Source organism: Ruditapes philippinarum, unplaced genomic scaffold (genome assembly GCF_026571515.1).
Source record: "Ruditapes philippinarum isolate M1 unplaced genomic scaffold, ASM2657151v2 ctg12621_1_1_1_1, whole genome shotgun sequence".
Classification (NCBI taxonomy): domain Eukaryota; kingdom Metazoa; phylum Mollusca; class Bivalvia; order Venerida; family Veneridae; genus Ruditapes; species Ruditapes philippinarum.
This window is the reverse complement of record NW_026858758.1, coordinates 20,650-35,654: the sequence shown is the minus strand read 5'-3', so window position 1 is coordinate 35,654 and position 15,005 is coordinate 20,650. Positions and strand designations below refer to the sequence as shown.

Here is a 15,005-nt window from a genome sequence, read left to right as displayed (position 1 = left end):
TTCGAAAACCAAATTGCTAACGAACGGACGTACGTACGTACGGTCGGACGGACAGACAGACAGACGGACGACAGGGGGTATAACATAAAAAATGATAATCGGTCTTAACAAAGTTCATGCATCATAGATTTAGAATATTGTCAAAAGCATTGTACTGCTGTATTAATTTAATAGAATACTAAGATAAAATAATTAAAAGTTATAAACATAAATTATTGTTTTAAACATCCACCAGAGAAAAAACAAATATATATAATTCAAATGTAAAATATCATACTCTATTATGAAAAATTAAGATTAAAAAGCAGGTGCCTAGAAAAAAAAGAACAAAAAATTAAGTATTTTTATTTGATCTATAATTATTAGAATTAATCAATCAATAAAAAAGTAAGTGGGCGCCGTGTTTTTTTACTGAATTTAAGAGTGGTTTTCAGAAGTTAACCTGATAAACTTCTTTGGCCGGGTTGCACTGGTGCCAACCCAGGTTCTATAGTATGGTGAAGGACGGGCGATGGGCGGGCGGAAATTGTTTTGTAACAGTTTTCTATAGCGACTTAGTTAAATTTTCGACATTAATGGTTAATGGAAGGAAATTTTCATAACATTTTTCTCAGCAACTACTTATCACAGCTTCTTGATATTTGGCATACAACATTGACACGTGGTCCCATACCGTGTGATTCGATTTCAGGTCTGTTGCTCATCCACTTCCTGTTTATCACCTTAGTTAAATTTTCGAAATTTTTGTAACAGTTTTCTCAGCAACAACTTACCACAGCCTCTTGATATTTTGTGAATACAGCTTTGACAACTGTTCCCATACCGTCGGATTTTATTTCAGGTCTATCGCTCATCCACTTCCTGTTTATCATCTTAGTTAAATTTTCGACATTAATGGTTAATGGGAGGAAATTTTCGTAACATGTTTCTCAGCAACTACTTATCACATCTTCTTGATATTTGGCATACAGCATTGAGAGGTAATTCAATACCTTGATATTTTATTTCAGGTCTGTTGCTCATCCACTTCCTGTTTTGAAAATGAGGTTTTCAGAGCAAACATGATAAACTTTGAAACAATTACATTTGCATTTTTATACATTTACTTAATTCATTTATATTTTCTAAAGCGTCCATTGAAAGTTTATGAAGTAATCTTTCATGTAATATCCAAAATATTAAAGTTGATTAAAAAATAAAAATGTTAGAAGGAGCGCTGTGTTTCCTTTTGTTCATTGAAACATAGGGGAGCGGCGCCGCGTTTTATATCTGTCCAGAAGTTCGTAAATATTCAGTGAAAGAGGGGCAAGGCGTTATGCTTGACATCAAATCGTTTACTTAAAAATTTTGAATCTACATTAGTCATATTGAACATGCTCATTTGAAAAGGTTTTATTTGCACTTTTTGGCTCACCTGTCGTGGACGCAATAAAAGAAGGAAAAAAACGTCAAAAATCAAAGACCTAACCTAAAGAGGTAGAGATTAGATATGTAGCACAAAACATTTTTGAGTGGATGTCTATAAAGTTTGTTAAAAAGCACTGGGGCCAACAGTGGCCCTGCCCCAGGGGATCAATGATTTTCCTTATATGTATGTAGTAAAAACAAAAACAAGTTCTTTTATTACACTATAGAGGCTTTAGCTTTGATATTTTGTATGAAACATTCATTGTATGGAGGACCTCTACACAAATTGTTAAAATTATAACCTTTTTGTCATCAAAATTGACACCCCCTTGGGAAACATGGATTTTTCTGACTTCTTATAGAAACAAGTTGCTTCCCATAATATCCATTGACTAAAATAGCACTCCGGGAATTCCCATAGCAACTGTAAATTCCATAGCAACCGGTGACTTTCCATAGCAATCACTGACTACCATAGGAACTACTGATTTCCCATAGCTACTATTTACTTCCATAGCATACATTTACTTTCAATGGAGACCATAGATCTCTTTAACAACCAGTGACTTTCCATAGCAACTAGTGCCTTTCCATGGCAAACATTGATTTTACTAGTATTATTGCAACCTTCGACAATTCATAGCAACCATTTACTTCAATAACAACCACTTACTTGCCATAAAAATCATTGACTTCCATACCAGCCATTGACTTTACATAGCAACAATCGACTTCCTTAGCAACAAGTGACTTTTTATATCATCCAAATACTGCCATAGCAACTAGTGACATCCCATAGCAACCAGTGACTCTCATAGCAACCATTGACTTTTCATAGAATCAATACACTTCTAAAGCACTTAACAACTTTTCGTAGCATCCACTAACTTGCCATAGCAACATTTGACTTTCCATAGAAACCAGTGACCTATTTTGCAGCCAGCGGCTTTTAAAGTTACCACTGATTTTCCATAGCAACCACTGACTTTCATAGCAACCATAATTTTCCGTATCAATCGGTGACTTTCTGCAACAACCATTGACTTCCATAGCAAATAGTGACTTCAAATACCAATTAGTGATATTCATAGCATCCATTAAATTTACATAGCAACCATGAGGTTTTCATAGCAATCATTGACTTTCTACAGCAAACATTGACTTCAATAGCAACAGATTCTTTCCATAGCACCCATTGATTGCCTTAGCAAACAATGTCTCACATAGAAACCATTGACTTTCTATAGCAAATGATGACTCATAATATTTTCATAGAAAAAACTGTAAATAACACTAGAAACCACTGACTTCCATGGCATACGTATTACAGCTAGTGACTTCCAGAGCATACATACTTCCATAACAACGAGTGACTTAACTATTGAATTTCATAGCAGGCACTCTTGAAACCATATATAAACCATATATAAAAAAAACAAAAAAAAATGACTTCTTTAGTAACTATTGCTTTCCCTTTGCACTAGCAACCAGTAATGTTTTTACACATGCGCTATTTAAGATACAAATATCAACTTAAATTTGTGTTATCAGTTTAAGATTAAGATAATATATCTGCTTTCGTTTACAGTTTACAATATAACATATTATATATAACATAATGCATATGCCTAGTCATTAAATGTATAAATTTACATTCAGGTGAGCGACATAGGGCTGTCTATTAGCCCTCATATATATCCTCAATCAAACCGTGTTTGCAATGTTTAGTAATTTTGTTTGTGATTTATGCTCCTGAGGGATCACACTGTATTCAGATTTGTTTACGTTAAAAAAACTTCTATAAAAGATATTTTTTGCTTAAATTATTAAAACTTGCTACACTGTCTCTTTGCAATTTTTAAATCCTAATGTTTCAACTTCATATAAAGTAGATATGTTTTAAACTCTACTGTGCGCACTAAAGGAGGCAAATATATGAATATATAGTATGATTTAAAAACTGGCAGGGTTTTTTGTAAGAAATAGAATTGAGGCTGTAAGGAGTACGATATGCATTTTATATAGATATTTGGGACACTGAAAATGAAAACGAAGCTATATGGGGTAAAATGCAATTTGACATACTTATTTGAACTCTGGAAATGAAAATAAAAAATTGGCAATTTGTTGTAAGATATGCATTTGATAAGGATAATTTGGACTCTGGAAACAGACACGATAATAAATTGATAAAATTTTATCCGATAGTTGTTTAAACACACTAAAAGTTAACAAGATTCAAAATATTTTCAAGATTCGCAAAAACATTTTACAATGTCTATCCCCATGTTCGGCGGTTCAATAAACATAATGAGAAAAGTATGTACATACGAAAATGAGACAATTATAAATTAATTAGTAAATAGATTAATAAACCAAGCTTTTTTAGTCTCTTACCAAACATACAAAGCTTTTATCCCTCCAATTTCTATTCAAAGTACAAAAAAGAAACCCACTAGATAAGTGCATAGAACATAAATATGAGACATATACATACATAATATACAATCATTGTTAGAACTGTGAACAAGTGAAATCGTATGTATACGTGTGAAGTAAGTGAACATATTAATATATTACGCTTAGAAAAGACAGGGGCACTCATTTTGTCTTTAAGAGAAAAGAACATGTACATTAGAAACAGGAAGTTTAATACATGCACTCAAAAAGGGTTAATACATGCAAGCAAAAAACAAGACTAGTTAAGAAAGGATAAGTTTTGATAAGCAGATTATTCAGATAAGTGATACAATCATAAACCTTCTTATTTCTCAATATTTTTCGTCTCAATATTATTGTCGTTTTCAATTATGATGAATGAGTACGTTTTATAGCTGACTAAATTTAATTATTGTGTAAGACTTTTCGACAGCGATTGTCGACCGTGATTAATTATGTTTTCAATGGATATGAATAACTGTTTTTGTAAACAATTTATAGGTATATTTTGCAGATGTCGTGGTTGGTCTCCATAAGATGTGTCAGAGTTATTATTTCGAGAGTTTATTTACTTTAGGTTTATACAGAGTAATTTCAGTGTTATATCAAGCCTTCGGTTATATGTTAATAAACATTTATTTCAAGGCTATTGTAGATATAATAAATCTTTAAAAAATATCTTGTTATGAAGTTAAAGAAACAATGTCTCGAAATATATTGATTATCACTAGTGTTACAATTCTTCACCTGTAACCGGCCGTGATCCGCGTGGTAAACAACAAAGCACACCACCAGCGTTACCGTAATATTATTAATATTATTATTAAAGGTACATCATGCCTCAGAAATCCATATATTTTTAATTCTTAAGAAATGTCAAACATATGTTTAGAGCATGTTAGATGTTTTACAGCTGAACAAGCAATAATGTGTCGTAAAGGCAGAAAAGTGTAAATTAAGTAGAATTTGAATTCTATACAAAATACATATTCACTATAATAATAAGTAAATTACCAACAGAGCTTGAGATACAAAAGACATTTCATGCATGTAGCAGATGAGTATGTTTTTGAAACTGTAACAAGATGTCAAAAATAAAAATTTTGAGAAATAAACATGTTAGCACTGCTGACGAATAATGTGCCTTTAAAACAGAGGAACAATAAAGAATCAGATAATCGAAATATATACACGTCTGATATTTTTTACCGTGAGACAGAACCTGGTTATGCAAAAAAACACAGTTTTCATAACCTCAGATCCCCTTTCGAAAGTCCATGTTATTTTGTTGCGCCCATTGTTTTCTCATTTAGGGCACACGCATTCTCTACTTGGGGACCATACGCCGCTTTTCATGGAATGGCACTACTGTTTCACATTAATTTTGATGTCCATTATTATCGCTGTAAGAAAACATCTGCGGATGTTTCTATGTTTAAAAGTTCACCATTTTCGTGTTTAGATGTTGAATTCTGCTTAAGCCTGTGCTAGGGGCGTGGACGGTAACTTGCACTTTCCAGTACCGTCCATGAACAGACTCAATCAAACCGAGCCTGCAACATAGTCAATTTTGGCATGTTGGACTTTCTATATGGATTTTGTTTTTCTATTTTATATTGCAAATGTTTTCTTTGAAAAATTTCAATTTAAAGGGGGTTATAATTGGCATGATTAAAAGATGAAAACAATTTCACTTTTTCTCCTCTTCGGAGCCTGGTATTATCATGAGTCCATGGTGTCGTTTCAATCTGTAATATTCAATTTAATTATGTATTTCATTTTCAATAGCGAATAGATTAGTTTGATAGTTTGTCTTTTTGATTGGCTGCGACACACCACCAACATTGGTCCGAAAGCTAGCTGGTTAGCTTCCGTACATGAAATAATCCAAAGTCCCTGGCGGGATTTGAACTCGCAGCGGTTAGAGGCAAGTGGTTTGACATAAACGAATGCATTAGATAGCGAACAAAGTGACGTCATAAACAGTGTAACTTTTCTCAATATTAAGAATTCAAATCTCAAATCTAGATTCTATATCCTAAAATATGCTAAAAAAAGATAGAACAGTAGAATCTACATCAAGGGTTATACATGTATATGCACGACATTTCTCTAAACTCGAAACAAACCCCAGGCGCACAACTTTACATGCTGATCAACAGTCCTGTAATAAAGAAAGTTGACTCTATCTTAAGGACTTTCAGATTTACATATGAACTTAAGCACGTGCGCGTGCACGAACGAACATGCAAGGGCACCTCTAAATACCTCCCTTTCAGTCCTAGAAGGGATGCATAAAATTCTTCCCTTCTAACAATGTAATTAAAATAAACTGTTCTTTTTTTTTCATTTTTAGTTTCAAACTTTGAACAATTTCCTGTGGTTAAACTTGGCAGTGTATCTTTTCAAAAGATATTTCTTGTTTCTACGTCACGTGAACTATTTTTAGATTGAGATGTTTATTACAGTTAAGTCAGTGCAAGGGTTCCTTCGGTGCATTGTTTAGTAAAGACAGCAGCAGGCTGCTCAAAAAATTATTTATGATTTACAAAATTTTAAGATGCAGACTGAATTGATTAAAAAATCAAGTGAGGTGCTCTGCAAATACAGCAGTAGGTATTAAAAACATGTTTTGTTTGAGTTTAAGTTCAGTTAATTAGAGTATTTTGTGTTCGTCTGCTTCGTTAGTTAAAAATATACAGTTACTGTACTACAGTAGCAGACGAATACGGTTCTTTTTCCGTGTGTTCTATTTATCTTACTAAGTATACAGTACAGTACATGTTCATATTAGGGAGAACTTAAAAAAATTTTATTTAATTTTCAAAATGTAGATCTATTTAGATTAATGATATTTTGTCTTTTTCAGTGCATTTGAAACTGTGACACTACAAATCGCCAGTACAGTAGAGCTACAAAAAATATAAAAGCATTAAAAATTGTGTTCATATACTTTAATGACATTGTATAGTACTGTAGATCTATAGTTTACATTTATAAATTAATAATGCGAGAATTATTTCTATTTCAGAACTTAAAGATGAACTTATAACATGGTACAACCAGACCAATCAGAGTACAGTTTACCTTTCACCACTCACAGATGCTTTCCCTACCCCTCTTGCGGGGTTCTACATTATGCCAGAAATTGACATACAGACATATCTGCCAGGCGGTAGGAAAGAAACAACTAGAGTCAAGTCATTACAGGACCTGTTTACATCTGGTAGAAAAGTTCCCCATGAAATATATTTATCAGCTGTTGCTGGATTTGGGAAAACTGCATTTTCAAAATATCTCGCTATAACATGGTGCCAAGCTCATAAAAAGGATGAAAATTACAAGCATTTTAAAGAAGAAGAATTAAAGGCTTTATCTGGCTTTGATTTTTTATTTCTGGTGCTATTGAGAGATTCAGCTAAAGTCTGTGATGTTGACGACATGATTGAACAACAAGTCATACAATATCTTCCATGCTCATCTTCATTGCCAAAAGGATTATTAAAGGACATTCTACGTGATGAAAAATGTCTTGTGATATTAGATGGACTAGATGAATGGTTTCATCCTGAAAACGATTGTACAAGACTTCCTAAAAGTATTCCTCATCGATATGCACGTGAAAAGTGTGTAATCTTAACAACGACCCGGCCATGGAAGCTTGGAGGCTCAAACTTGAAGACAAGTCAAATGGACAAAACAGTAGAGCTAGTTAAACTGAATAAAAAGAATGCAAGGCAGTTTAAGCTTAATGCACTGAAAATGTTGAATGTAAACCTTCAATATGGTGAACTGAAAAATGAAGTGTGTAGATTTGAAGAAGAAATCAGTGACCATGACCTTGATGATATGGAATCCACGCCTCTCCTGTTACTCTATCTTATATGCTTATGGGTTGAAAAAATTCCAATAGGAAATTCTGCAGTAGAATTATATACAGGCATTATTCAGCTCCTTCTATCTAGAACAGAAAAATTACATGGAAAGTTTCATTCATCGTGTGAAATATCCCCTAGTAATGTTCCTGAATGTTTCAGAAAACATCAACATTTCTGTAGTTACTACATGTTTCTGGTAACCATTGGGAAACTAGCTTTTTATACATTGTTCAGTAAGAAAAAGGAGCACACATTAGTATTTGATGAAAATGTTGCAGAAAAATATCTAAACCAAGAAGATTTGAAATCAAGCTGTCTATCAGGAATATTATCAGAAAGTAAAGTGAAAACATTAATAAACGAAAGTTCTAAAATCTCATTTTCACATAAAACAGTGCAGGAATACTTTTCAGCAATATTTATAAGTTTTCAAAATACAAGTGAAGTTCAAAAAATCATCTTAAACTTTGAAGAGTGCAACTGTTTACAAAATATTCTAGATATGTCAAAAGTGTTTGGCTTTATTAGTTACATGAACCCTAAATTAATGTCTACAATATCAAGTGATTTGAAGCCTCTGATAAACAATGATGAAAAAACAAGCAAATACAGAACTTTGACAGGTTATGATTACATGTACATTAATCCATTACAAGACATACAAGACATGTACATTTCTTGTGCCAAAGAAAGCCAGGAAAACAAAGACCTCAAATTGTGTTTACAAGATTTCTTCATTAATGAAAAATGTCAACAAGAAAACTACTTCAAACAATTACAACATTTATGTCAACAAAATAAAGAAAATATAAAATCAATAATGATAGAAAATAAAGGTATTTGTAGTCTACAAGAAATTATCAGTTTGTTTACACTCTCTGACCTTCCACATATAGAGAAATTATACTATAAAGGTGAAATTGTAGAAGAGGAAATAATGAGCTTGTTATTGAACCCTTTAAAATGTTTAACTGTGATATCAAATAAATGGAAAAATCATCAATTTGTAGGAAAACGTTGTCGGCTGTCTGCAGAGATAAATGGACGACTGGTAAAATTACAACACCTGGAGTGTTTATATATAGAAAGTTTCACTATGACCCATGAGGTAATGGAGACATTGTTAAATTTCCTCACTAGTAAAAAATCAATGAAAGAAATAACATTGTACAATTTATACTGTAGTGATCACACGAATACTTCATGTAGGGGATTCAACCTTGACCTGTCTCAACATTCACAACTTAGACGTTTAGGATTGATCTGTATACCTATGTCACAATTAAACATGGATGTATCGTTGTTAGAGGAATGTACTGTAGGTAAATTATATAAACCTGGTGTTGTGTCATCTTATCTCAGTCAACTACCAGCAGCCAGTAAACTACAAACATTTAGGTGTAGTCATCTAAAATCTTCCAGTGACATAGAAACAATGTTACAAACATTATCATTGTTATATCATGTGAAATATGTTAGGTTGTTGGGAATCAATCTAGGTGAAAGATCATTAACACTGTCACCTCAAATGATCAATATTGAACGTGTTGGCTTGCGTTATATAACAATGTCTTGTTCAGTGTTACATGATCTCATTACTGTTATAAACAAACTACCACATACAGTGACAGTATATATGGCAGGTTGTGATATAAAACCAGAAACAGAATTTAAAAACTTTAAAACATTTATAAAACAATCAGACAATTTTGTGGTCACCTATGATGGCACCTTGAAGTCTGGAGTGTACAGGTTTGAGTTTAAAACAACAACAAGTACTGAGTAACCTTAAATGAACTTGGGAGAAACAATTTATAAATAGATTATGAGACAAGTGACAGGTGAAATAGACATCATTTTTTTATTTTTAATCAGAAATTTACTGCAGGACATAGATAAGGAAACATTTTAAAATGTGTACATTTAGTTAGACAACTTGGATTATCTTCTGAAAGTGTTAAGGATGGACTGATGTTTCTTTATATAAAAAGTAAGTTATTTATATTATTATTTTATATTTTCTGAATTTCAATAGATTTTTATTTTGAACTTGGCACATTTTAATGCAACACCATTTAGTTATATTTTAAAGTCTACTGTACAGGACTATAATATATTTTCATAATATTGAACGAAGTCATAGCTAGACTATGTATTTATTCTCCAGTTTGTTTGAATCACTGTCAATTTTGTCATGACGTCTTATAAAGGAGTAATGTTTTAATTAAGGTTGACCATTGCTAATGCATAATACCTCCACTTTCATGAGTAATCAAATAGGCTTTGAATTAGTTGTCAACTGCATTGAAATTGAGGGGCATGGGTTCAAACTCCAGAAGGATCAACCTTTCTTTTTTTTTTCTTTTTTTTTGTTAGCTCACCTTCACAAAGTGACATGGTGAGCTTTTGTGATCGCTTTTCATCAGGTGTCCATCCCTAAAATTAACTTTTATTGTACCCCCACTTTAGTGGCAGGCATAAATTTAGATTTACCCTTGTCCGTTCGTCCTTCCGTCCGTTAACTTGTGTCACACGTAACTCAAAAAGTATTTGACCTAGAGTCATGAAACTTTACAGGAATGTTGATCAGCATGTTTAATTGTGCACCTGGGTATTTTCGTATGGATATAATTATATTTATTATTTTTACAGTTATTGGCCTTGACTTAGTAAAAATTTGCAATTTTCAACTTGTGTTGCATGTAACTCAAAAAGTATTTGACCTAGAGTCATGAAACTTTACAGGAATGTTGATCAGCATGTGTAGTTGTGTACCTGAGTATTTTCGTGTGGTTTTATATAGCATTTTTAGAGTTATTGCCCTTGACATAGTAAAAATTTGCAATTTTCAACTTGTGTCGCATGTAACTCAAAAAGTATTTGACCTGGAGTCATGACACTTTACAGGAATGTTGATCAGCATGGGTAAGTTGTGCACCTGGGTATTTTCGTGTGGATATATTTAGTATTTTAAGAGTTATTGCCCTTGACTTAGTAAAATTTTACAATTTTCAACTTGTGTCTCGTGTAACTCAAAAAGTATTTGACCTAGAGTCATGAAACTTTACAGGAATGTTGATCAGCATGTTAAGTTGTGCACCTGGGTATTTTCGTGTGGATATTTTTAGTATTTTTAGAGTTATTGCCCTTGACTTAGTAAAATTTTGCAATTTTCAACTTGTGTCGCATGTAACTCAAAAAGTATTTGACCTAGAGTCATGAAACTTTACAGGAATGTTGATCAGCATGTGCAGTTGTGTACCTGAGTATTTTCGTGTGGTTTTATATAGCATTTTTACTAAATTAGAGTTATTGCCCTTGACATAGTAAAAATTTGCAATTTTCAACTTGTGTCGCATGTAACTCAAAAAGTATTTGACCTGGAGTCATGAAACTTTACAGGAATGTTGACCAGCATGGGTAAGTTGTGCACCTGCGTATATTTGTGTGAATATTTTTAGTATTTTTAGAGTTATTGCCCTTGACTTAGTAAAAATTTTACAATTTTCAACTTGTGTCTCGTGTAACTCAAAAAGTATTTGACCTAGAGTCATGAAACTTTACAGGAATGTTGATCAGCATGTTTAGATGTGTACCTGAGTATTTTCGTGTGGATATTTTTAGTGTTTTTAGAGTTATTGCCCTTGACTTAGTAAAATTTTGCAATTTTCAACTTGTGTCTCATGTAACTCAAAAAGTATTTGACCTAGAGTCATGAAACTTTACAGGAATGTTGATCAGCATATGTAGTTGTGCACTTTGGTATTTTTGTCTGGATTTATGTAGTGGTTTTAGAGTTATTTCCCTTGACTTAGTAAAATTGTGCAATTTTCAACTTGTGTCGCATGTAACTCAAAAGTAATTGGACCTAGATCCATGAATATTTTCAGGAATGTTGATCAGCATGTGTAGTTGTGCACCTGGGTATTTTCGTTTTGGATATTTTTAGTATTTTTAGAGTTATTGCCCTTGACTTAGTAAAATTTTGCAATTTTCAACTTGTGTCGCATGTAACTCAAAAAGTATTTGACCTAGAGTCATGAAACTTTACAGGAATGTTGATCAGCATATGTAGTTATGCACTTTGGTATTTTTGTCTGGATTTATGTAGTGGTTTTAGAGTAATTGCCCTTGACTTAGTAAAATTTTACAATTCTCAACTTGTGTCGCATGTAACTCAAAAAATATTTGACCTACAGTCATGAAACGTTACAGGGATGTTGATCAGCATGTATAGTTGTGCACCTGGGTATTTTTGTCTGAATTTATATAATATTATTAGAGTAATTGCCCTTGACTTAGTAAATGTTTTGCAATTTTCAGTTAAAATGTGTCTCATGTAACTCAAAAAGTATTGACATAGAGTCATGAAACTTTACAGGAATATTGCTCAGCTTGTGTAGTTGTGCACCTGGGTATTTTCAATTGGATTTATTTAGTATTTTTAGAGTTATTGCCCTTGAATTAGAATTTTTTTGCAATTTTCAACTTGCGTTGCATGTAACTCAAAAAGGTTTTGACATAGAGTCATTAAACCTTACGGGAAGGTTGCTCAGCATATTTAGTTTTGCACCTAGGGTTTCGCTTGTGGATTTATCCAGTATGTGTAGAGTTATTTCCATTGACTTAGTAAAAACCGTTTCGTTATGTTGTTATTTGTTCCTTGAGTGCTTGAGTTAGAATCAGCCAACTTTACAGGAATAATGACCAACATCACTAAATTACAGGAATAATGATTCATATCACTGTGAAGCTACATATATGCACCTGGGACTTTGCATGTGGATTTTTTTATGCTCCCCGAAAAATTTCGGGGGAGCATATAGTCGCCTTCTTGTCCTTCCATCTGTCCGTCTTTCATCCGTCCATCCCCTTTTCTTGTCCGGGGCATAACTTTGTAACAACAAGAGGTATCAACATGAAACTTTGTAGGTAGATACACCGTAGGGAACGTGTTACAGTATCGCGTTTTTCGGTTACAGTATAGAATTTTCAAGATGGAGGATTATTTGTTGGGTGGACAGGTAGGTGATTTTTATTCCGGTCCATACTACAAGTAGTTTAGTTTCTAAAAGATGTTTATGTGCTTTGCTTGTAAGGAATAGAATACGGTATCTAGTCATATATTTCTTCAGACTCTGCACCGCAGATTTATCGTTATATTGTCTAATAAATATGCAGATTTGACAGTTTGAAAATTTGAATCGAGAGACCAACGCATTTTTCTCCAATTTCGACATTATTTAAGCATGCCTAGATAAAGTAAATCTACAAAACGTAAGTCCTTTGTGTTTAGAAACGTTTATAAAAGTAAATGACCAGTTGAACCTATTTTCCTGTTGGTAAAATGCGTTTGAAAAAATAAACAATGTTACAGTATAGAGCGAGGTGATTTGTGCAAGGTTACAGCATAGACCTAGCGATTTTTATCCGATTTTGTTACAGTTTATACTCAGATTTCGGTTACAGTTTAGACCTCGATATTTTCTATATATCCTAGGTAAAATGTATGAATATTATATAGACTTTTTAATCTCTGTGAGCTTATTGGCCCGTTGGCTATTCTTTCGTCTGTCGTACACATGTGTGTTCAATCTCATCCGCTCAGTAACTACTTGACTAAATAGTAAATGTGATGAAATGTACATTACTTTCTACCAATTAGTTGTTCAAATGGTTTCGGTTGCAATCGGGGATACGAAAACCCAAAATATATAGATTTTAAAAAAAAGGCAATGTTTAAAGACCCTTATCGTCTCGAACCAAAAGCATTCAAATCAAATCATGATCATGGCGTCATTTCGAATGCTTCTTTGTTGAATTTACGATTATTTTGTCATTATGAAATTAAAACTCGTTTTTTCTTATTTCAGACATTCTGTATAGCAGTTTTCATGTTTCTGAAAAAGAATATAATATTGAAAGATATAGAGTATAAATTAAGGTCAGACAATTACAATATCTTCTCTAGTGTGCCAGATGGAGGTACATAAAAGTGGCAGAGTCGGGATAAGGCCGACCACTTCAAATTATCTTTCATTTACTGCTGTAGTTGAAATCCAATCATTACTTTGGATTCTTTGTATGTGAGGAATTTATCAAGCTAATTTACGGAAGGTCGGTGGTTCTAGTCAGGTGCCCGCTCGTGTCTGAAATAATTCACAAAGGGTATCTTGGGTCTTTCTTTACACTAAAGCAGGAATGTTTTCACATGACCTCAGTGTCGTTGAAATTTAAAATCCAAGAAAACCAAACGTAATAAACCCTTTTAAATACTTACAAAATACATTATGGTAGATGGAAATTCCAACTTAAAATAAAATTTAAGGTTGAAATATTGCTCACTTAAATACTGTTTAATCATTCATAGGGCATTGCTTGCTTCTTTTAACAGCTTATCTATGGTATGCAGGCTTCATAACCCCGATCCCTCTCAAAATTTCCTTTTATTTAGTTTCACTCATTGTATTCTCGTTTAGGGCACACAAAATTTTTAACCTGGGGGTAATATGCCGCTTTTCATAGAATGGCAATAACATGTCACATTGAAGGTTCCATGATAACCGCCATATGTACACATCCACAGATGTTAAAAAATCTAAAGTGTACCAGTTCCATGTTTTAATGTGAATTCTGCTGAAGGCGTGGACGGTAGCTTGCAGTTACCACTACCGTCCATGAACAGGTTTAATCAAACTGATCCTGCAACATTTTCATGTTTTCCGTGTTGGACTTCTGTTAAGGATTTTTTTCTCTATTTTATTACTAATAAGCATTATTATAATGTGTAATGAAATCAAGCAATAATCTTTCTTCTCTCAATACAATTCGATAATAGTTCCTGTTGTTGTCGTGAAAACAGTCCTTACTTAGGACATTACTTATTCTGCAAAAAGTCTCAATCTGAAACTTAAAGTAAGAAAAATAGCAAACTTTAACTTTTCTACTGAAGAAAAAAAGTAATACACCCTTTCAAGAATGTATTAAATGGAAAGGTATGAGTTAAATAATTATTTCAAAAAAATAATGGATACACGAACTTTGTTTGAAATTTGGCAAGTATCTAAACTGTAACCGAAATCCGGGTATAAACTGTAACAAAATTGGATCAAAGTCGCTAGGTCTATGCTGTAACCTTTCAAAATTAACCTCGCTCTATACTGTAACATTGTTTATTTTTTCAAACGCATTTTACCAACAGGAAAATAGGTTCAACTGGTCATTTACTTTTATAAACGTTTCTAAACACAAAGGACTTACGTTTTGTAGATTTACTTTATC

The 15,005-nt window shown here is 32.9% G+C and overlaps 1 protein-coding gene across 1 annotated transcript in view; it reads left to right on the top strand.

Moving 5' to 3' along the window:
* The window catches only part of LOC132754145 (uncharacterized), a 69,551-nt gene that overhangs the window by 33,905 nt on the left and 20,641 nt on the right, over positions 1 to 15,005 (top strand). The window contains exon 6 of the mRNA XM_060744739.1: positions 6,878 to 9,714. Within this exon, the coding sequence (XP_060600722.1) occupies positions 6,878 to 9,510 (2,633 nt within the window). The 3' untranslated portion in view covers positions 9,511 to 9,714. The remainder of the gene's footprint in view (positions 1 to 6,877; positions 9,715 to 15,005) is intronic.